Raw genomic sequence first — 22,858 nt, 5'->3', positions numbered from 1 at the left:
ATCAGCTACATCACTGCTAAGCCTAAAATGGTCCTCTCCTGTTCCAGCTGTCTAAACTATTTAATGGGTCTTCCTATTATTTCCATTTTCCCCCTATATGATATGGAATTTAGTTTTCAGAGGCTTAAAATAGTAACCACAATGAATATTTTTTTCCCCAGCTGATACCCTGGGAATTTTCATGTGGGGCTCTGATTAATGCTGATAAAGACAAACCTCAGATAAGTGATATAATTAATAAACTCTTCTTTAGGATAGAAAGTAACTGTACTGTGAATTTCAAAAATGTGTGTTGCATCTGCTGTAATGATTGTCTTTTGGAACCCAGCAATGTCTGCAGGATAGGATTCTGATTTAACAAGGAGTTATCGCACGAAGGTTGCTATGGCACCTTTCTCACATGCTGCAATTGTGACTGGTTTTTAATGATTAGAGAAGTCTGTCTGATTATCCCAATTAACTCAATAGCAACAGCATTAAAGAAAATCAAATACACAACTGTTCCTTTCTGAGATTATAAAATGGTGGTTAAGGAAAGGTCGGTTTATGCTGGCTTTTGCAGTCTGTTGCTATTTCTGCACTAAAGGGAACATGAACTAACTAAAGCAAGATTGCAAAAACACTGCCATCCTCAAAACTGGTAGCCTTTAGGGCCACAGCAGGATTTAATGGTGCTTGAGACCATCCATGGTAGAGAGACAACACTGACCCTCCCCTAACTAGTCTTTGTATCTCTGTCCTTATATTGAGGGTCAAATCTTCCAAAGCAGGGTTGATAACCAGCACTTTTCTGATGCTGCATCCCAGCTGTATCTCCTGACTGGATGGATTATACACAGATCTGTGTATCTGCACCTGAAAATGCAGATGCAGATACTGGAGTGTGTGGGCGCCTGTGCTGGCTCAGATGAGTCAGGGCTGTCTTACTGACAGTGTTACTGTCCTGGCATTTGTAGAGCATAAGAATGATGGGTTTGTTTATAACTTCTGGGCTTTGACAGTGTTCCTTGGTGATGTCAAATAGAAACCAGCCAGATGAATGTCATCTCTATGAAGCATTTCTCACACAGAGAACTATGGACTTGGGTAGGTCCTTTATATGCTTCTGTGTGTCAGCCAGGCAAGGGACCCTGGGTGATCTATAAAGCCATCTTTAAATATGCTGCTGCAGTAATTGCACAGGTATTTTTGCACGTGGCTCTAAACTGTCCAAAAAGTCAAGAAATATACTCCGGAGACTGGAAATTCAGTTTGCTTAGAAATGTTCCACAAACTGGGTTAGCTGCTTTAGGAAACACATTGCAGGGGTAGGCTTTGGGTTTGGAAACTTTGGTTGGTTGGTTGGTTTTTTGGTGCTATTCTGGCATTCAAGGTCTTCATTGAACAACGTGGAAGTTTCATTTCTGATGAATGGGAGCACATTTTGGAACCTGTGTAATTTTCTGGTGTTACAGGAGGCCTTGTTTCATATTACAGCTTCATACTACTGAACCAGATACTCTGACTTTGAATTTCCTACTGGAAACAGAGTCCTGGATTTGTGCCCTGGAGTCCCTTTTCGAGTTAGCCTAGCTTAGAAAGATGAGTTATCATGTGCCTAAACCTGTCCTTGCCCTGGATACTTGAGACCTTTCTTACCTGGTTTAGTGAACACATGCTCAAGCGCTCCACCAAGACAGGGGAAGAGGGAGGTTTGTGTGACTTTGGGCAACTGATTGACTGCAGTGAGCTTTGCCCGCTTACTGTATTCCTTACTGGTTACATACACATCAGTGTGAGAATTGTGGATAAAATATATTTGCCGTGCAGGGTGTAGCTAGTTTATTTCATCACTAGTTTATTTATTGTTATTGGTGTTTTTCCTGGATTCTTGAATATGCTCTTGTCTTCGCACTTCATGAGCTAATGTTGTGGGGTGGGGGGTGGGGGGGTGGTTTGTTTTCCATATAACTATAAAGTAGCTGCTAATAATCAGCATGTAACTCACATTCTATTTAAATTTATTAATAAGATGTCATATTAAATTGTTGACTTAAGCAAGCACTATGTAATGGATATAGTCACTGTACCTTGTTAGCATTTCCACAGCTCATTTAGCCCCAATAAAAAGAAACCATCTTTTCAGAATCCTAATGCACTTTGTTGCTCATCATTATCACTCCAACATCACTTAATCTTGCTAATGTTTTAGAGCTGCATAATAGAATTATAAGGCAATTGATAGCTCAATCAGCCAGTGGCTGGCTTGAACTTTGCACAAGATGTGGACAAAAACTTATTAAAATGAGCTTTATTAAAGGTGCTTTGCTACCATTCTCAGTAACAAAGGTTTTGAGTTACTTCTGAGGGCCTTGGAATAGTTTCAGGAGGGCCACTGGGCAGAGAAAAACAAAGCAATATTATCACCCTCTCATCAGCATTTGCAAGGTTTGCTGTGCAGTCAACAGCCTGTCCTAAAACTGTCAATACAAATCTACAGTACTGCTGTAAAGTCACTGCAGATATTAACAAGCATTTCTTTCAAAGTGTCTCACTTAGTTATCTAGTATGTATAATGATCCTTGACACAGTGATGTCTCCTGAGCATACCACTCAAGAGAAGGGACTGAATGCTATTAGTGAAACACTGTAACAAGCAAAATGAGCAAAACATCTAAAAGATAAAAAGCATTGCCATATCGATATCCGTTTCATAGCATCTCACTGTAGATGCATAAGCAAAGACATTTACTTAAAATAGAGGCTATTTATTAAGGGAAAATGATGAATTTTGGGGCTCAGTGAGTGTTCACAGGTCGGAATTCTCCAAGAGGTTTTCTCAGTTTAAAAAAAAAAAAAAAGAGGCAGAAAATGAAAACTAGTTCCCATGTGTCATGTCACTGTTACTATTTACTTGAACATCTGTTTTCCAGAAACTTTTGACAGTAGTTGTTTCCAAAGGCAAACTGATGACTAGAAAATTAGACAGTGTCTCTTAAGCAGCATTTTTCATTAGCTATTTTAATTTGTAAGCTTTAATTAGAGTCAAAGTATTTGCCATAGTACCTGGGGCTTAGTTCCATAAAGAAAATAAACATTGTTTTAGTTTTATTAAGCACAACTCTAAAGTTGCAGTCAGTTCTTCCATGGTCTCCAATGGGCTAATCCGATGGGCTCCGATCAAGTTCCACTGAAGGTGATAGAGCTTATCACATGTAGTAAATGCAGTATTTCTTGAACACTTTGTAGACCAGAGCTCAAGGATACTCTAATGTGGTCATGTACTGCTTTATAACAGAATCCTTTCTAAAAGAAACCACTGAAATCACCTTACAATCAAGTTTCTGTCCAACCATTGGATAGGATCTCCCTTCTTCCCACCAGCCTTCACCTAGATAAAGAAGAGCCAACTCTGAGGACTCCTTGTCCCTGTGAAGGACCCCATGTTCAGAGGGTAGTTTTTGCCATGGTAGTTTTCCCCAACACTTTCCTAGGCGTAAGTTACTCATAGCAGTGCTTACTGGAGCCTGAGATTCTTGTGGAAACAGTGTCTTTCCAAAGTGTTTTTTCAAGTGGATTATCTCAGTGCGGTGGATGGCATCGTGTGGCAGAACGATTGAAGTAGTCAGAAGAGCAGAAGGCTTTAAAGACTGGCTGAGGAAGGAAGGACCCAGGGGATTGTCAAAAGTCAGTGAAGAAATCCTATCTCTCTGCCACAGCTTGTCACACTCATAGAAAGGCCTGTAAGAGGTCAGGAGAAATCAGCCGAGGTCTGCACCCCAGCTCTCCTCAGACCAGCCCATCACAGCTCTTCTTCATCAGCCAGCACGCTGCAGCTGGCCTGCAGGGACACGCAGGTGGAGCAATCCTGCTGCTCTGGGGGAGGCCTGGTGGCCAGAGGCAGGAGAAGGATGTGGACTGTCTCACTGCCTTAAGCCACTACCGCAAAGAGCACATATCAGCCAGGACACTGCTGTGGACACCAATAAACATACTTTTCTCCCTCCCTTCCCTATGTAACTGCAGACAAGGACAAGTCTATGGAATTTAAAATGGCCTGGTCATTTTCTTTCTTACACTTTTGAGAAAGAAAAGCATTTAACACACATTTTGTTACTATACCTTCTCACAAAGGGCTAAAACCTGAAGTCTTATTTTTTTGTGTTATCCCTCTGCTATCACTCATAGATGCGAGGGCTGCAGGAATTTGTCCTAACGCTCTTAAATTATGCCTACCTCTTGCAGGCAATTTTGTTGAGGAAGGCATGGTGATGGGAATGAGGAGCTTGTTTAACAGTTACTTAATTAAGGTATTGACAGTCCTCCTCTGTCAAACATCCTTGTATGCAATGCTTTAGTTAAGCCTGAGCTTCCCTGGAAGACTGTGCTGTAAACTGGAACAGGGTATTGATCAGCAATAACAAGAAGGAGGTGTATTTATCATTCCCTTCAGTTGCCTGGTCCTTTTCCCTAGCATGGCCTCCACAAACTCTCATGCCACATAAAGCACACAGAGATGGAGACACATGTCCCGGAATGGGCCGGGCAGGCGGTGGGGAGCAGCTGCGGAGGTGGTACCCGTGGAGTGATGCAAGTACACCAGCAAGGGAAGGAAGAGGGTGGCCATAAGTGCGGTATCGGTCAGGAGCTTGTCTGCTGCTCTTCACAGCTGTTGCTGTGTTCAAAGTCCTGTTTATGGGCAAAGAGGAAGCATACCTAATATATAAGCAGAGCCAAGAATTTATTGTCAGTATTTTTGTAATCTTATGATCTAGTAATTATTAGCTCAAATCTAATTGTTACAGAAAAAGAGAAGAATAATGCAGTTAAAGTTGTTCTACATGCACCTCTTAGTTTTGTAGCTTAGTATTGAACTTGCAGTTCCCGTCAGATTCCCAAGCAGACTGAAAGCAATGCCATGAAATTCAGAGAAAGGTAAATGGAGGGGAACTGTGATTCATTACATATCTATGAGTCAGTTTAATCACAGAAGATATGCTCCCTTTTTATTTTTAACACAGCTCTGCTTTTTCTATTGTGTTCACAGGGGAGACCAGAGTTTTCAGAAGTAGTCACAAAATTAGAAGAATGTCTGTGCAATATTGAGGTAAGGACCTTATTTCCACTGCAGAGTGTCTGTGCGTGTGCTGCGTGGTCAGGAGTACAAGTGGAGAGAGCAGCAGCATCTGAGGAAAGTGGTGGCTTTGGAGCCTGCAAGCTGCTTGAGCTGCTTCATCCTATTGCTAGCCAACACACTGTATTTTTAAGGCACATTGTCCATAGTGGTTTATATGGTGCCAGGAGGAGGCAGGGATCAGATATTGCTGTGAGTGTCCGGAGCTACTCAGAGAGGTACACTGAAGAGAGTGGGTGACCAGCGCTGGGGGGATGCACTGGGCAGTCCTGGGCAGAATTTTTTACTCCCATTCATCCCATTCAAGACTGCTTGGTTTAAAAAGAAGAAAAGACAAACTGGCCAAGACTGCTGGGAGAAAGGTAAAAAGAGAAAACATAAGAAGGATAAATACAAAGGCAATTCCTGCTTTGGACTGTGGCTGTGACACAGGTGGATGTATCAGCCTTCAGCCTGGTGTAAGACAAGTGGTCAAACAGAAAGTAAATGATTCAGGGCTGCAATTCCTGAAATTATATTTTAAAAAAAAAAACCAACCAAACAAACAAAAAAAACCCACAACCTCCTTTTAAAACAGATCGCTGCTCTTGAGCTTAAGGGTCAGAAAAGACACCCATAATCTATTACATTTCTTCATGCTCTGACTGCAGCTGGTTGCTTTATGCATAGGTGGAAGCTTTTAAGTGTAAAAAAAAAAAAAAGTGAAGCACTATATCACAGGAAACTGTGTCATCTCATGGGAGACCTGACTTCTATGATACATAGGCAGCAGTGCATGCAGGAAGAAATCTGGGGCAAGAACTTACATACAAAAAGAAAAAATAAAAGCATTATTTAGCCAGGGAGTTAGACCTAAGCTCCACTGTGTCCAGGGCAAAGCCTTGTTTGAGAGGAGTTCTAAGGACAAGATCTCTAGTAAGTTAAGTACTGCAGCCAATGAAGGATGAAGCGGAGAATTTTCTCTCTCCACTTCCCTCTATTTCCTCTCTTTTTTTCTTCTCCTCTCTCAGCACATAATTTCTGCTCCTTTTAAGTATCTCTGAAACCAGGAGTGGCAGGGGCCTTTGTGCCAGCAATTCTAGGTCCCTGCTGCTGCAGGTACCTGTGTTGTATGGTTGGTCTGTATGTACAAACACATGTATTGATGTGCTAGCCCTGCATTTACATGGCCCGGTCAGTCTGAATTCCTGTCCTGGGACACTCAGACAGGACTGCTGTGATCAGGCAGCATTGCCACCTCTCTAGGGGAGATGGGAAAGTCTCAGCTGGTGGTTCCTACCGGGGAGGCAGTGATGTCTCCCAGCTGCACAGCTGGTGCTCGCAAGCCAAACAACTCACAGCTGAACTAAAGCGTATCTTCTGGAAAGTAATCCAACCCCAGCTTGAAAACCCCAGGCAATGGTGAATTGACCACTTTATTTGGCAGGCAGCATGCAGTTCCCCTCAGCTGATCAAAGTCATGAGGCACTGCTTTTTTCAGCCAAACTACAAAGGAGATGTGGGACACACAACTTAAGAGAAAGAGCTGAGGAAAGACTTGTAAATATGTAATAGGAGTACCTTTTTTGTTTTTTTTTTTAAATCCAGTTAATGTCTCCAGCCTCCAGCAACAGCAGCGGTTCTCTGTCTCCCTCCTCATCTTCAGACTGTCTCGTTGCACGAGGAGGTCCTGGACGTAGTCACGTTGCAGCGCTACGTAGTCGGTTTGAATTGGAATATGCCTTGAATGCACGAGCTTATGCTGTCTGGTCACAGAGGTACGTACCAGTCATTCCAGGGCCGAGGAGAGCACTTACTCTGAAATGGATACAGAGTCCTCCCCAAGACTGTGTGGCACTCATGCCTAAAATGGGAGTTCCCTGTAGCAGGGATTGTGCCTGACTAGGGGATGTGGCTGCATGGGAAGCCAACAGTAGAAACACACCCTGGGGCTGATCCACTGCCAGGACCAACTGGGGAAAGCCCTTCTGCAGTCTTATCTTCTCCTGTAACTGCTGTAGCACAGGGTGTTTCGGTTATCTGAATGCTGTAGAAGCCATCCTGCTGCCAAGACAACAGCCAAGCATTTGCATTTTTCACTATGAATAACATAAAAACAGTAGAAAATCAAGTCCTGCCGTGCACGGGCTCTACACACAGTACTACTGCTTTATCACATGAAAAAAAAGACCAATGACTGCCCACCGAAGGGGATGGAGACAAGAGGTCATTAGCTGGATGTACCTTCACCACCTGCCAGCAGATCTGGGAAGGCCAGTGTTTATATCACAATGCCTTTTCAATTTGAAAAATTTCACCAAAGAAAAGCTAAAAGACACATTTTTATTTGGAAAAAAAATAAAGAAAAAGATATTCCAGTGTGTGGCATCAGTGACAAGATGGAAAACCGAGGTTAGACCATGGGCAGCATTTCAGTACCAAATGATGTGGCTGGAGGCATCAGGTGGCACTGGGGCACAGAGCCTTACAAGCCGCCTTCACGTTTTGGAGAGCCGCTCATATAATTACTTCTGTGAAGTAATGCCATTTAGGGGAGCTGACTCCTGCAGGAGGTTTTTTGTGGTTGACAGACCAGTTTGTTATACTGGAGGCGGTATGACCTCTACGTGTTGTCTGAAAAATAGAGAAGTCTGTGTTAGTGTGTCACATCAAAATAGAAGGGCAGGATTTGTTAGTCCTCGTAAGGGGCCAGAGTTATCTGGTGAGCTCACCTCTCTCAGCAGAAATCTAAGCCCTGCAGAAATGTGATAAGTATATTTGCTGACTCATATCACAAGCATGGCTCGTTCTATCTGCCAAACTACAAGGCAGACATGTCCTTCTGATTAGGAGGAATAGGGCACACTTGGGAAAACTCAGCTGAAAATCCTAGATATAAGCAAATTTGGGAAGAAAGGTTACACTGAAATGCCATTATGATTATTATGTACAAGAAAGTTTGTTTCCTGTTACATTCCTGGAGGTATTTAAAAGAAGGGTAGATGTGGTGCTCGAGGACATGGTTTAGTGGTGGACTTGGCAGTGATAGGTTAACGGTTGGACTTGATGATCTTAAGGGTCTTTTCCAACCTTAAAGACTCTATGATTCTATGATTCTATGATTTATATGTATATGTCCCCTTTATGGAGTGCATAGCTTGTGTCTGACCAAGTGTCTGAAAACTATTTTCTAACATGCCCTCATCTCTATTAGATTCTTAGGATTAGTGGAGTTTATTTAATGAGAGGGAGTTTTATGGACAGGAAGAACACCCAGTTCCCTGATCATAAGAGCCTGTGATGAAGATAAAACATGGGGAGAGACTAGTGATCCCAGGGAGCAGCTGTGGTAGAAAAGCAAAGTAATTGAAGAGGTGCCATTTTTTGATGTTGTGTTTCTCAGGTCTGGATTTTAGGTTTTAGTTTTTTCATCTTGATCTCAAATTGTGATACGATTAAATGAATTAAGTGGGCCGTGCTACTGGAAGATGGTGTTGCAGTACCAGGAGAGAGCACTGCCAGACTGGTGCTGTCACATGCGCTCATCACAAACCCCAGGCTGCTGTCTGGGGAGGGCAGCAGGTGAAGGTGTCTGTGCCAAGAAAGGCAGGGACAGACAGACAGAAACCAGACTGTCCCAGCAGGTACAGAGGCAGGAGATACAAATGCCAAGTCCCTTTTCCTTAGGGAAGAGGAAAAGGATCTCGGCCTCACAGAGATTTGTGGGAGTCAGTATTGCTGGGGCTGTTTCTACCGGAGTACATCCTAAAAATTGCATATCATTCAATTTATGACCATAGAAGGATAAGAAGAACTCCCGATATTTTTTAAGGCAAAGTCACATGTGAGTTCTCTATATTATTGTACCATTAAGTTAATAGCTGAGGCAGTCTGCCATACCACTTGGGAGATCTGGTTTTGAGGGCAAGTTTAGCAATCTCCCGTTTCTATCCCATGAGGAGTGAGAGTACTGTGAAAATGAAATGGTGCCCTTAATCGCTGCCAGAAGAGCAGTGCACTTAGTCCAAACTTTACCCTTTAGCACCACTTAGCAGCCAGAAACAGTAACAGCAGAGCAAGCCCTGCCCTTGTGATACGTTCCTGTTAACAGGGGTGTGGAGAGTCAGAAATACAATCAGCTAAAATGGGGAGCTGGAACAGAGGAGCAAGATGAATCAATCCTTTGCCTGTTCAGGGGCTCGTATGGAGAGGCAGAAGGCAAACACCTGCAGACATACACTGAAATCTTTTACATGAAAATATAGATCAGACCCAAAACATTGATCTGGCAAAATGCGGTACCGTATAAATTGCATTGCTTTTGTCATATGCTGCTGGAGCAGGACATGGAGGTGGGCACTGAGGTCAGGATGAAGGCAACGTCAGCCAGACTGTTATTTTTCTGTAGAGGACCAGATTTTGCTATTGAGTGTAATAGATTTGCATGAAAGGAATAAGAAAGTGACATATCTAAGTTAGTGTAGACGAGAGAGAGAGAGAAGGGGCACTTGCAAGTACCCCTCTTGTCCTGTAATTCAGTGTTCCCAGTGCAGCACTGAGGCTCATTAGCCAACCAAAATGGGCTCCTCTGTAACCCTAGTGGTTATTTAAAGGCAGATTCTTTTATCAAATGCTCTGCCATACAAACTAACAACATTCAAATCTATAAATAACACCCAGAAAGATTCACCCAGAGGCACAACACTTGATGAAAAGAGAATGGTTTCCACAGTTTCAGTAGTTTTTTCAATTATACAGCACACTGAGATGATTAATGACTTTGCTTCCTGACGACAATTGTTTCTTAGGGTTTCATTTTTGTAAGTACAGGCATTTTCAGAGGGAAGGGGTCACGTTGTTTTTTTCCCCAGCTGGACTATATTTCCTGGGCTGCCTCCTGTTTCCATCCATTCCCACGACTTCATGTCGTATGGAACACCGCAACATGCAACTCCACACCACAGCAGAAACAATTTGGCTGATGAAATCTCCATGTACTATGCACGGAGTTAAACAGCCATGGCACTGAAGTTATTTGTTTGTTTCTTGCCCTGTAACTTTAGTGTCTGTTTAGCGGATTGCTCTCTGGCATGGCAGAATGCAGGAGTCTCGTAATGAACTGGATGCAGTAGCAGTGCATTTTAATTGTCTGTCTGATGTGACAGCTTAAGATGTCAACTCACCACTGTATAGAAGCTTTAACTGTTGATTTTCTACTTCTTTACAGCCTTAGCATGTCCCACAGAGTCCAAGGACAACATCTGCAAAAGAATAGTCTTTTCTTGTTTAAGTAGCCCTCAATTAACCCAAGTCAGAAACATTTGGGTGTCCTTTCTTTGTACCTTTGAACAGTGATATTAATATGTCTGACAGGATTGTCAGGGGCTGCTCTTTAGCCTATACTACAGGCTGCCTCAAATAGCAAATACATGTCTGCATGGCATGGTATGTCATAATAGTCTGAAAGAATTCCCTGTCTGTGAAGAACAGAGGAATCATGCAGCAAACACATTGCTCTGTCTGCCGTGAAAGAGTTGTTGGGTTCGTGCAGGCAGAGCCTGCACCAGTTGGACATACCTGCGTGTGCTGCCATCGGGAGCTCTCTGCACACCTGTCCTGCACACAGAAGTAACGCCTTGCTGAGCAGCACTTGCTGCAGGTGCCCTGGCTTGGCTGCATTGCACAGACCTCCATCACGCAGACAGCTCAGGTCCCCTTCCTCCAGTGCGCACCAGCTCCTGTCCTGGGTGAGCAGCAAAGGAGGGAGGAGCAGGGAGATGACCCGTCCGTCCTGCTGGCTGGCAGCCTGTCTGTCCATGGCTCCTCACAGGCAGGACCTCAAGGGGACAGTCCCCAGCAGAAGTGCCACCCAGCATCTTCTCCCGCTCTCCATGAGCAGATTGCAGACCAGGGCAGCAGCACCTGTGTGTGGGAGAGGGCCCTGGGGCAGCACTGCAGAGGCAGCTGGGGCTGAGGCAGGGGCTGTGAAGCTGCAGCCAGCTGGGTGGGATTTCACAGCTCAGCCTGCAACCATAAGCAGTGCCGCAGGTCTGCCCTGGAAAGGCACCATCCTGAGCTGGGTGCCGTCCCTCCAGGCCAGCAGAAGAGATGGTTCGTGCCTCGGATCACTCCCATGTTGGGTCTTGTCCTGCAGAGACTGACACATTCAGATCTCTGTCGCTAGGTGCTGGTCTGTAATTAGCGACAGGCAGGATTGTAGAGCTCTGCTGTGCTCCAGCTCTGAGGCTTAGGTGCAAATCCTACAAAAGCAGCACTGCTATTGCTGAACTGAGAAACTTTTGTGTCACGTGTGGATCGGTTCTCACTGATGTGCATAAATGTATGGGTGGGATCACGGGATGCAGCATACTGCTTTTAATGCCTTTGCACGGATTTGCAAGGAAAACTTGGTCTGTTCAGGAAGCAGCTGCAGAAAATGAAAGCATTTTGATAGGCTTATTTCCTCTAGCTGAAAGATGACCTTTTCTTCTCCTCTCTAACAGCCCTTTTTCTCCAGGCTCAACAGCAGTCCCGCAGACACTATCACCTGTGTGGTTTCTCTCCACCTTTCACGCTAGGGTACTTTCTGCCGGACAGCTGTCCTCTTGGATCGATGACAAGTGCCTGGTCCCTTAGAAACCACCTTTTCTCACAGAACAGAGGACAAAAAGAGAAAAGATGAGTTATCCCTTATACAAAAGTTTTAAGTAAGTTTGTTGTCAAGGGAAAGTTCACTTTTTCCAAGCTTTTTTCAGGTTCTTTCCAAGCAGCTATTTCTTCCCCTTCCAGACTTAATGCCTAGAGGGGCTGCTAAACAATTTACTGATGGTTCCAGCTCTTTTGGTTAGTTAACACAAAACTTTACCCAACTGACAAGAAGTTTAAAGAAAAAAACATATAGCAGACTGAGCGAATGGAGTTGTTAGCTGTTCTGAGAATAATCAGATTTCAAGATTTTTCTGCCTTCTCCTAAAGTCAGGGTCATGGCAGAGTGGGGTGTGTTATTTATCACAGATTTGTATTATAGTTCTCCTCCCAACAGCTGTTCATTAGCAGTAATTCTGTCCATCTTTTTTTTCTTTTTATGTTTACAAAAACAGAGGATTCCTGTCTGCTGTTTTTTGCTCTGAGCTGGTCCAAAGGCAAAGAGGCCAAATAACTCTCTTAGGAGTTTCTGCTTTCTGAGGAAATCCTCACGTAGGACAGACCACGACTGTGGCTCCTCTGTAGCTCCAGGCAGGTGTCCCTGGCACAGCCGACACTGCCAGCCTCCTGTTCAGCAGCATGGCTGGCCTCAGGCCCATCTCTCTTGGCTAAGACATCAGGAGTTACTCCATGAACACTGCACTAAGAATTCAAGCAAAGTGTATGCTTTATTTCTTCCCCTGGAGACCTCCTGGCTCTTCCCACAGTCCATGGATGCTGCAACAGCTTTCCACAGTCCTTTCAGATGCAGATTTGCCAGCCAGTCATTCACTGGCTTTTTGCTTCAGCCTCTGACTGGACAGTGTTTTCCCAAAATAGACCTCCTTATTGTTTTCCTCTGCCTGAAGAAGGGCTTCTTGTCCTTAGTTATGAATCAGCTTCAATAATGCAACTGATACAGTAAATGTATACACGTTCCATGCCATTGTGGGTCAGCCCTCAAAGGGCTTTCCATTCCCAGGCATGCAGGCAAGGGGTCAGGGGAGAAGGCGGCTGTGCTGGCAGCAGGGTGAGCGGCTGGGTGGGTGGTGGAGGAGATGTGTGGCACAGAGGAGGGACAGCTCTTTGGGATGGAAGGGAGCAGAGTGGGGAAAAGAGATGAATGGTCCAGTGAGAGGGAAGTCAGAAGCAGCACAGAGAAGGACGGGATAGTGAAATGTGTGTAGAAACAATACTCCTGAGGTACCGGCTGAGCTGGGGTGAGCTTTCCCTGCTCCTTCAGGGTACACTTGGTCCTCGTTAAACTCTACCTCCAGCCTGCCAGACAGCTGCCCAGCCTCCTCCCGTGGGGCACAGTGCCACTCCAGGCATCGACAAGCAGTGTCACTGTAGGCAACCCACATCCATCCTTCTTAAAGATGTGTCTTAAAGAAGCTGGGAAAGGCAGAGCTGCGGGACCCGTCCTGAGCCTCCCAGCACTTGCATCAGTGGTAGACTAATAGTTGGGTTCGGGGTAGAAAAGCAGACAAGCCCCAAGGAAACCTGAAACAACCAGCCTGTGTCCTGCCATTGCCAGCTGGTGTCAACATTCCATGTTCTGCTGCTTGGACAATTCTCTGAGTCACCCTTTCCATTTCATGACTGCACATTTTAGAGGTTGAAAAGGTAGGTTGATCAGTTTTGCCAGCAAAAATATTTGAAGAGTAAGTGAAGCTGATGTCACATTACTTTGCAGTTAGTGGAATTTGGGAAACCTAATCCTATTATCCTGTCAAAACCGCACAAAGAGATCACCAGAAAGAATATCTTAGTGACTCCTCAATAGAAGCCAGAAGCTATGAATACACTGTTAAGTTTAGACAGTCTAGTGGTGACAGACCTTTGGCTTTTTTATATATTGTGATATAAATAATAGCCACAGCATCCGATTAAGTCGATATAAAGTTCTGTTTAGTACTGTGCCTTCTGCCTGCACCATGAAAAGTGTCAAAGCCCGAGAACCATGGCTGATGGTATTTTCAATTAAAAGGCTTCTCAAGGTTTACATAAGCATACTCAGTGAAGGCAGGCCAAATGGAAAAGCCTCTTTCTAAAGCACAACACTCAGATATTATTTTCATGGAGCTCTTAAATCCAGTAGGTCTTCTTTAGTCCCCCAATCAAGTATCAGATATGGTCAGATAAATGTGGGCGCTCCATCATATCTAAACTGTTCCGAAGCACCTCCATGCATTACTCTGCTTCCCTGTGCCGTCAGCTGTGTCACTGTAACCATTATCCCTTGCTTTATTCTTTTGGCAGCTCCTTGGAAATAAATGAACTAAGGGCTAAATGAGAACAGTTTGGGCTTCTTGTTTTCATGTGCTCTTGATTTCTGTTTGCCTATAATCTGAGAAGAGCTGGTAGAGGACAGTGCTGCACGTGATAGCTCCTTAGGATCAGGGATAAACAACCTGTTGGCAAGACAGTGGTTTTGGTCAATGACTGGAAGGTAATTCAGTGATCTTCCTTGCCACAGAAACTTATTTGCAGAAGTCTGTTAGCAGTGATAAAATACATTACAATAATCCTGGATTGATGCCTAGAATTGCTTCTAAAATAGCAACATACAAACAATTGTGAAGCCCCAAACAGTATATTTGAGGGAAGTTACTTTGAGAATGGATGAAATGTGAGCATGCAGGTGATTCGTGTTCTTGCTTCATAACTTTTTCTTGCTTTTTGTTTACTGCAAATGCAGTGGCTGGGCATCAGGCTGATGTATTTCATGTTACTTTCTTTTCCTTCCAACTCTGTAGAAAAAGTTCTCATGGTCTGGAGATGTGACTTTATCAGTCTTGTCTAAACTGACACCTCCTATCTAATTTGCAGCACTGGGCAACACCCTTCCCAGGGTCTGTCTTTGGATGACATGAGAAGAAACTTCCAGTACCCACCAATCGACAAAAATGGTGAGTTAATGCAGAATATTCCTCTGAGCATCTTGGTGTGGTTAACCAATGCAGAGCTACAGTCTCCTGAGGTACCAAAAAGTCTTATGAGAAAACTAATGTACAGTGGAGGCTGCTGGTTACAGTCAGCCAGAGCCGGCGAGGTCTCAACCCTGTGCTCCTTGCATGTGTGCCCCAAGCACTTCAGAGCTGGGATGGTCCTTTCTGTCTACATTCATGGATCTGTGAATAAAGAGGAGATGTGGCATTATACCCTCAAGGCTGCTTCTGTAAAAAGTGGGCAAGACAGTCCTGTTTCTGGAGTACCACAGGAGCATAAAATGATACAACGTATCCTTTTCACCATTCACACTCCTTGCTCAGAGGGCATCCTGTCCTTCTGCTCCCCTCCAGAACAGAGATGCCCTGACTGCTTCTTCCTCTTGCCTTCCCGGCTTTCAGTCCTACCACATTCAAGTGTACGTTCATGCATTGCTACACAAACAGCTTTCCAGCAATCATCCCCAGGAAACCTCTCTCGCTAAATAGCCTTTGCTCAGGTCTTGTCTTGCAGGTAGCTTCTTGGGAGTCTGTTTCTCACCCACCCTTTCTAAATGGCTCACAAACTCACTGCCTGGTTCTTTAGAGTTTCCCAAGCCTAGGATGGCTATCAGCTTAGAGCAGTTTTTAGCCCAGCAGAATAATATATGAATAAAACCTTAAAATAAAAAGCTTATGAAAATGTAGTTGGCATTAGGGTGGTATCAAGAAGACTGGATTCAGAAATCTTAGGTAAATCTTTCTTTCTTGGTGTGGATCTGAAGGTCAGACTCTTTCTCTCACCTTCGTGACAATCTTCGTTCACACTAGGCTCAGCTGCTGTGTCCTAGAAAGACCTGTCACTGGTGTGAAGGCACTTTCAGTACATGCTGTCGGGGTAGTACATGTTTTATTTTCAGGTTTGAAACAACAGTACATCCCAACTCAGTAACTTTCTGTGCAGCAATACTGAAGTGGGACTATACCTACTGAGTGCGTGATTTTGAAAAGCCTCCAGCTGCTGTTCCATGGTGCTGCTCCTTCCACCAGCACCAGCTGATCTGTTTACCTGAACGTCCTAAGCTGCTCCAGGGCCGTGTCAACAGGACGTCACTGCCCCGTTTCAGCGCTGACACGTGGCCAGGGCCCATCCGCTGTGGCTGCTGTGTTTGCTGAGCAAATGTCAGCACAGCATCCGCGGTTACCTTTGCCTGATGACAGCACCACAGATTGTGCTTCCACCATCTGCCTGGAGCCATGCAGATATTCTGCATCTTGTTACCCCCTGGACAGGTGTGAAAGTCCAAGGAGCCCTGGAGACAGAGCAATGCAAGAAGGTGTTTTCTGAAAGCATTGCTAGAGGGATCACCATACCAGAGCACTGCAGTACACCCAGTGACACCAGATGCAAAACCAGACTCTGATACACTCTTAAAACAGTGCCACAGACCAGGCAGAGAATGAGGCTTTGGCACTGCCCGTGCCAGCCACGTCTGTTCTGAAAGCTGGGTAGAGGGTTTTTTCATCAATACTTGTATCAGACTTTGGCATGTGATGGACAAAGGAGGCAAATAAAAATGGCAAGAGCCGTGAGGCTGACATGGTGGAGAATGACAGTGACATCCTCAGTACTAAGGAGTGGGGCTGGGCTTTGATGGACAACATGGACTTCTAAGGACATGCATACACCACGGTCGCTGCCACCCAGGAGTGCCCAGCAGGAAGGTGTCTCTGTGTTTGCTGTGAGCAGAGTTGTTTTGTGCTGCGTAAAGTCTCTGTTTCTCCGAGGCACACTTGCTGAGTACCTACAAGGAAAACATTTTTTTTTTGTATGCTCTATGCTTACATACGTTTTTCTGTCTGTTCAAATGGCAACTGTGTTGAGTGGACCCATTGACTTTATGGTGTTGCCATCCTCATTCTGAGTTTGCTGCTTTCCCCTGCCCTGGGGCCTTCTCACTCCTCTCCTGGCACCTGCTCCCTTTCCTGCCACTTTCCAACCTGGTTTGTCACCAGGAGAATTCAGTGTTTTGTTCTGCCTGAAGCATATATCAGAAGCTCATCAACTCTTCGTCTTTGCTGTTTTTCACTGGCCTCAGCATGACTCTTGCACTCCCTCCTCCCCTCTGCACTGGGCAAGAAAAAGAGAAAACCTGGTCATATAAATATTTACTGAGTACAACGCTAACAGCAGCCTTGCTGTCATAACAAGTAGTGAGGTAATGACCTTTGAAAGTGAAAAAAGGACAAAAACTTTGTTATTACTTGTCGTATGCGGATTCCACAGCTGCAGAGAGCAGTTCCTCAGGGCACAGCTTTCATCAGGTACCCGGCAACTGGAAAACTCAAGGAGGAAGAAAACAAGAATGAAATAGAAATGTTTAGTGAATTCTTGGAGTAAAACCATCCAGGCAAGACTGGAGAGGGTTTCTCAAGTCTGTATTAAAAAGGGACACAAGGGAATAAAGGGCTGGTGGAGAAGGGACTCTCCATGGCTACATTTAAGCTGTGGCATTAAAGAGTGATTTCAGATGCCACTCACAAGGCCTCAGGATTTATTTTCAATTTACCTGTTCCTTGAATTATAGTTTCCACAGAAGGGAACAAAAGCATGTGAGTGGAAAGGGAGGTGGCCCCAGCCAGGCCTCCATGTTGCTGGTCAGGATACCAGGACTGTGCTGCAGCACAGCTTGACCACAGCCAAGAACTGGCCAAGCTGAGCCTTGTGCTAACTCAAGTAACAACGGAAAAAGCCAGGGTGGTACAGAGGAAAGTGAAGATCCTGGCTGCTAGACACAACAGGACTGGAAAAGCTACTCCTTGCCACATACTTCATTTCAGCAGGCTCATGCAGCTTGAGTTGAGTCCTGCAGTGTCACCAGGATATGTGTCTTGAAGGAACAGCAGAATCACTGTCCCGTGTTGCAAAGTATCAAATCCAGCTGCTCTGGAGGCCCACCATAGCACTCTGCAGCCCAGCCACCCCTTGCTCTGACTGCATCCAGTGCTTCGAGATCCTGGTAGAGTGATCAAGCCATTGCAATGCATAGTGGCACACCAGAAGGCAGAAAGCCCTGAGCCCTTTTTTATTAGAGTGCTTGGTCTAATAATTGCAAATATTTGCACTCTTTATTTATGCCACATAAACCAATTTCACTGCTGTCTTTCCCCATTCATGTCCATTTTGATCTTTTTGCTTTCTGTTTGCTTTTTGCCTAATGTTTTCCATTATCCTCATTTGCACTTGCAGTCTGTAAATAATAAAGAATATATTCACTGTTTTCCTTTCTCAGTAAAAAGCCTCAAAAGCACCCTGCTCCCATTCCTGCAAGAACTTTTCTGATAGTGGACAGTTTTCTTCATTGAGTGTATTTGAAAATAGGAATTCTACAAATAAACACAGCCCTGACTTCTTCAGTGAAAGCAAAGGACATGCTCTTCACGGGAAGTTTCACAAATTGTGAGTTAAACAGCATGTTGAAAGCAGTGAAATCACACAAGGCAGCTCCACAGTGCCCAAAGAAAACTGTATATCCTCTAAAATTTAAGATAGGTGTAAACACAAAGTTTAACTTTGACTTTGGCTTCTCTTTGCTCACTGCAGCTCTCAGACACTGGTGGGCAAGTTCATGATGCTGCTGTAACAGTCACCAAAGTTTCCCAACTGCAAAGGTGGCCGTGGCAAGGCTTGCAGCACAGAAACTGTCCTGCAACACAAGGAAGTGCATGCACTCACCCGGTTACGTGACAGGGCAAGCCCAGGCTGTGGCGTTGGAAAGGGCACCATCCATCGGAGAAGCGATGCATCACTGGCAGGCAAGAAGGGACCCCTGGGAGTGAGGCAAGCCAAGCGTCCTCATGGTCTTAATCCTGGCTGGTATGAAACTCACGGGCACTACAAGGAAAAGAAAAAAAAACATAGGATATGGTTGAGGTGGTTGGAAACATGAAAGCATTTATTAAAGCCAAGGTTCCTCACTGTGTGGCAGCAGTAAGGTAAATCGAAGTGATGGTGGAGCACATGGACAGTCTCCCACCCAGCGTGATCAGTGTACAGCAGCACAGTGCAACGTGTGTCACCACGGCTGGAGAGGTCCTCAAAAGTATGTCCTGCTCTTGTAACGTGCCCCGTCGCAGCCTGTCGCACCATGGCTCTGGCTTCAGGGATGACACATGCTACCTTCGCCTCACAGGGCACATTCAGCATGCACGAGAACAGTTGCAACGTTAAGGCCCAGCATATTTAGGATATGAGTGAGGTTCCCTTAAGGAAAGCTTTGCTGCCAGCAAAGTTCGAAGCATAGTGTGTCATGATTAGGAGATAAACCAAAGTTGCTTATGGATTACAGCTTAGGAATGCGGTGGTCAGCACTGTTGTAACTACCCGAGTCTTAATTTTGTGCAGCTGTGTGTCTTTTATGTTTGGCAATAGGAACTTAGCACACAGGAGCCTTAGCAATGTTTTCTAACCCTTCCCCCACCCTACACTGCGCCCCAGAAAGTTTTCGTATTCTAGTTTCTCTGCTCTCTTGTTTCCCAAGCATCTGAGTATCTCTGTACAATGCCTAGTTATCAAGAAATTGGAGTTGGCTCCACTGGATTCTTAATGTTAGTACAGTAAAATAAGCAGCATGGGAGCAGCTGACCAATGACACTGTGTAAAGGGAGAAACAGCTTCTTTGGCGTTGTTGGAGAAGCTCATTGGAAATACAGTGCTGGCAAGAGCAGTTGCTTTCTGTTTTGTAGTGTCAAGAATTAAAATGTTTTAAAAACACTTCTCAGAGTGCTTATATTGAGCCCTCTGAAGCCCTAGTTGAAAGGGCAAAAGGTATTTTTTTTAATGGCAAACTTCCACTGTGTTACTAAAACATTGAGACTCATGTTTTTTATGTCAGTCACCAAAGATTCTTTGTGCTTGATTATTGTGAATTCATTGCACGAATGACAGGGTCTGTTTACTTCCTATTTAAATTTTTCCTCAGTAGATGATATTGAATGGAGATTTGCAGACAACAAAAAGCTATCAGCATGATCTGTGCCTATTTAGCTCAAAATAGTATGCACATTATTTTGTTGACATCGTCACTGCAGGGCAAGGTGGGGGAGAACGGCTGCTATGTTGAGCCACACGTGAACTTCTCTCTGCATCTTGCAGGCTACGTGTCGGATCCCATGAGTACCATGAGGTTTCATTCCTGCAGCAGCAGTGGCAGCTTTGAAGAAAGCAGCTGACAGCGTGGACTGTCCGCCTGCAGAGAGACTCACCGTCAACCGGCAGCAACAGTTCTCACCGTATCAGCCTAAATCGCAGGCATCGTGTATTACACTGAAAATCCCTAAACTGAACAGCTTTATTTGTTGATGGCAAATGCCCCTGTCATAAGTTCTGCTCTAGCATCTTTCCCTGCTGACCTGCTTGAGGGTTGGGTTTTTTTGGTGGTGTGCATCTATTGTTTAATGAAGTGAATGTCCACAAGGAATGCTGCACTTTCATCTTGAGCATTAATAATCTGAAGAGATGAAAGTAAAATTACATCTGTTATAGTTTCAGAGCTCCAAGGCAAGTTGCTGTTACTGTGGACTGCACTAAGGCATGGGGCTATCAACCCCTCCCTGACCAGTAGGTGCCAGGGAGATGCCAGCCCAGTCCCATCAAGAAGAGGAGAAGCCTGTCACTTCCCACCACCATCCAAGCCACCATGGAGGTAAAGCTGTTCCTGCTCCCAGCTTCTGAACCAGATCTAGTTTTTTTTTTGAGTTCCCCACAGACCCAGACATGTCGCGTGTCTCATTTTCATCATCATGGGCTCACGCAGGTCCCCAGCACAGCAGCCCCATGGCTGCAGCTCTTCAGAGCCCTGATCTTTGGATGCTTTCCTGCTTGCTGAGAATAAAGAGATATTTGGGTGGCCATCTTGATTGCACTCTGCCAGACATTTGTGTTTTCTTATCCACTTTCTTGTTGCAATTTGAGTGATATTGTTTTTCCCAAAGCGTGTAAGCTTTCGTTCAGACATTTGCTTACAAAAAGCAACATAGGTACTCCAAAACAAACTTTAAACCAGAAGGAAAATATGCAAAATTGTGCCACAAATACGATAACATTAACACAGTGCAAAGTTGCAGTTTTGACTTGAAGCAAAACTGCAGCAGAGTGCCATCTAGCGCATGCTGAGCTAGATGAGTGCATATGACTGGCTTTGGAACAGCAACTCTGATCACTGGAAATTAAAAAAAAAAAAAAAAAAAAAAAAAAAAAAGAGGTAGGGCAGGAGAACTTGACCTCTTCTTCTAGAAGCAATTACAGAGATAATTATGCTGTTATTTTCTGGGGTCTTTTTTCAAATTAGCAAAATTTAGCTGCAAGCAATCCTGGTGTAATATTATTTCTTAACTGGATTCAAAGACACCGCTGTCTTATTGGCTGAGTAGAAATCAGCATTCACAATTGCTCTGTGTTGCTTTGTGGATATTATTCAGGATGTTGGTTTCTTACGACTATGATCCCTGAACGGAGGTCTGTGATGAGGCATCGTGCAGTGCAACACACATGAACTATAAACGTGTAGTAGGCTCTACTGACTCACATCTTCCATGCACAGCACTAATTTCACAATCCTGAAGCAATAAAAATGGGGAAGATTTCACTTAGCAAGGTTTACAGGTGTTTTTTCATTTGTTTTGTTTCGCTTTCTGAAAAATTCAGTGGGGGAGAAAGGAAACTAAAGCTGTACGTCAAATGTTGCAGATCGGCTGTCAGCCCCTGGTACCAGTTGCAGTCTCATTTACACGAACAGTCTGCTGGGCTAATGTAAATGTTAGAAGAAATACACAGAAAGGTCTGGGATGCAGCTCACTAGAGAACTTGTGGGACCCTGTATGAAATCCCCCAACTCCCATAGGAAGTACAGCTGGGAAAACCATGCCATCGCCTCCAGCGGCCGCTGAGTGAGCATCCCATCCCTCTCCGCCCCGGGCAGGGGCAGAAGAGCAGGCTGCCTCAGCACGTGGCCAGGAAGGACTGACAACTGTCAGCACCAGCTCCTCTGGTCCAGCACCAGCCTCTGTGCCCTCACTGTGGCCTGCGGGCTAATGCAGAGTCACCTCTTCCAGCCTACTGAGAGAAACATATTTTCACATTGAGTTTCATGTAAGGAGGCCTTGCACAGCACTGCGCTTGCTTTCAGCTCACTCTTTCTGGCTCACACTTCTTCCTTTTTGTGGCAGAACTCAGAAAGGTCTGACACTCATATTCACAAAATATTGTCATTACCTCTGAATCCCACCAACACACACCATGGCAGCCTCATCCTCCCTGAGGCTGAGAGGGGGTTTTGTGACTGGATAGCCTAAATGTTTTGAAACTGAGGAATTCAGTGCAGCAAAAAAAAGAAAGCATCAGTGCAGCATCCTGGCTGCAGACCAGTGTTTCAGGGGACTAAACACTGCTTACCACTGGAAGGGAGCTGCTGACAGCCTGTTACACTTCCCTGGATACTGTCACGACTTTCAGAGATGATGAGCATTTTCTCTGAGCATGCCTCTGGAAAAATCCATAGAGAACTCTCCACCCCATTTTGCAAAGTTTTAGCAATAAGTCAGTGTCACGACATGGGCGATGTGGTGTCAAATCACTAAGAGCTTTAATAAAAATGAGCAAGAGGAAGCTTCAGTCTTTCCCATGGATCAAAGGAGACCATCAATCATCATGGTAACTTTTCAAACCAATGATTAGCTTTGTTATTTTGCAAATGCCTTGTCTGGCAGGAATATTCCCCATGTGGCTATAGAATTTGCGGAGTTTATGGTTTGAAACAGGATTAGCTAATGAGACAGGAGATACCCCTGTGCAAGGACTCCACTAACCCTGCAGCCTCCGAGCTGAGGGGCAGGCACATCTGCATGACAAAATGCAAACAGCCAGAATTAGTTCAGGTTAAAAACATCCCCCTTGATCATTTCCCATTTTCAGATCCTGAAAGCAGAAAAAGAGTGTAAACCACACTGGAATTAGTATTCTGCCCACTCAGATAAATCACTGGGGGGAAAAAAGGAGGTGTCCCCTGAACAAATTCCAGTTCATTGCTAACAAACTGTTCTGACCTTGGTGCCAACGCCCTCCAGGTCAAAGACAATGTTACCAACACACACT

At 44.7% G+C, this 22,858-nt stretch overlaps 1 protein-coding gene across 1 annotated transcript in view; it reads left to right on the top strand.

Moving 5' to 3' along the window:
• LOC309590380 (serine/threonine-protein kinase TNNI3K) overlaps positions 1-19,938 on the top strand; it is a gene marked incomplete at both ends in the record, with an annotated part of 95,859 nt that extends 75,921 nt beyond the window's left edge. The window contains 4 exons of the mRNA XM_082311514.1: positions 5,027-5,086; positions 6,701-6,870; positions 14,609-14,688; positions 19,862-19,938. Coding sequence (XP_082167640.1) covers positions 5,027-5,086; positions 6,701-6,870; positions 14,609-14,688; positions 19,862-19,938 — 387 coding nt within the window. The remainder of the gene's footprint in view (positions 1-5,026; positions 5,087-6,700; positions 6,871-14,608; positions 14,689-19,861) is intronic.
• Between the last annotated feature and the right edge of the window lie 2,920 nt (positions 19,939-22,858).

Source organism: Platalea leucorodia (genome assembly GCF_965183815.1).
Source record: "Platalea leucorodia genome assembly, chromosome: 5".
NCBI lineage: Eukaryota > Metazoa > Chordata > Aves > Pelecaniformes > Threskiornithidae > Platalea > Platalea leucorodia.
This window is presented reverse-complemented; position numbering and strand designations above follow the sequence as displayed.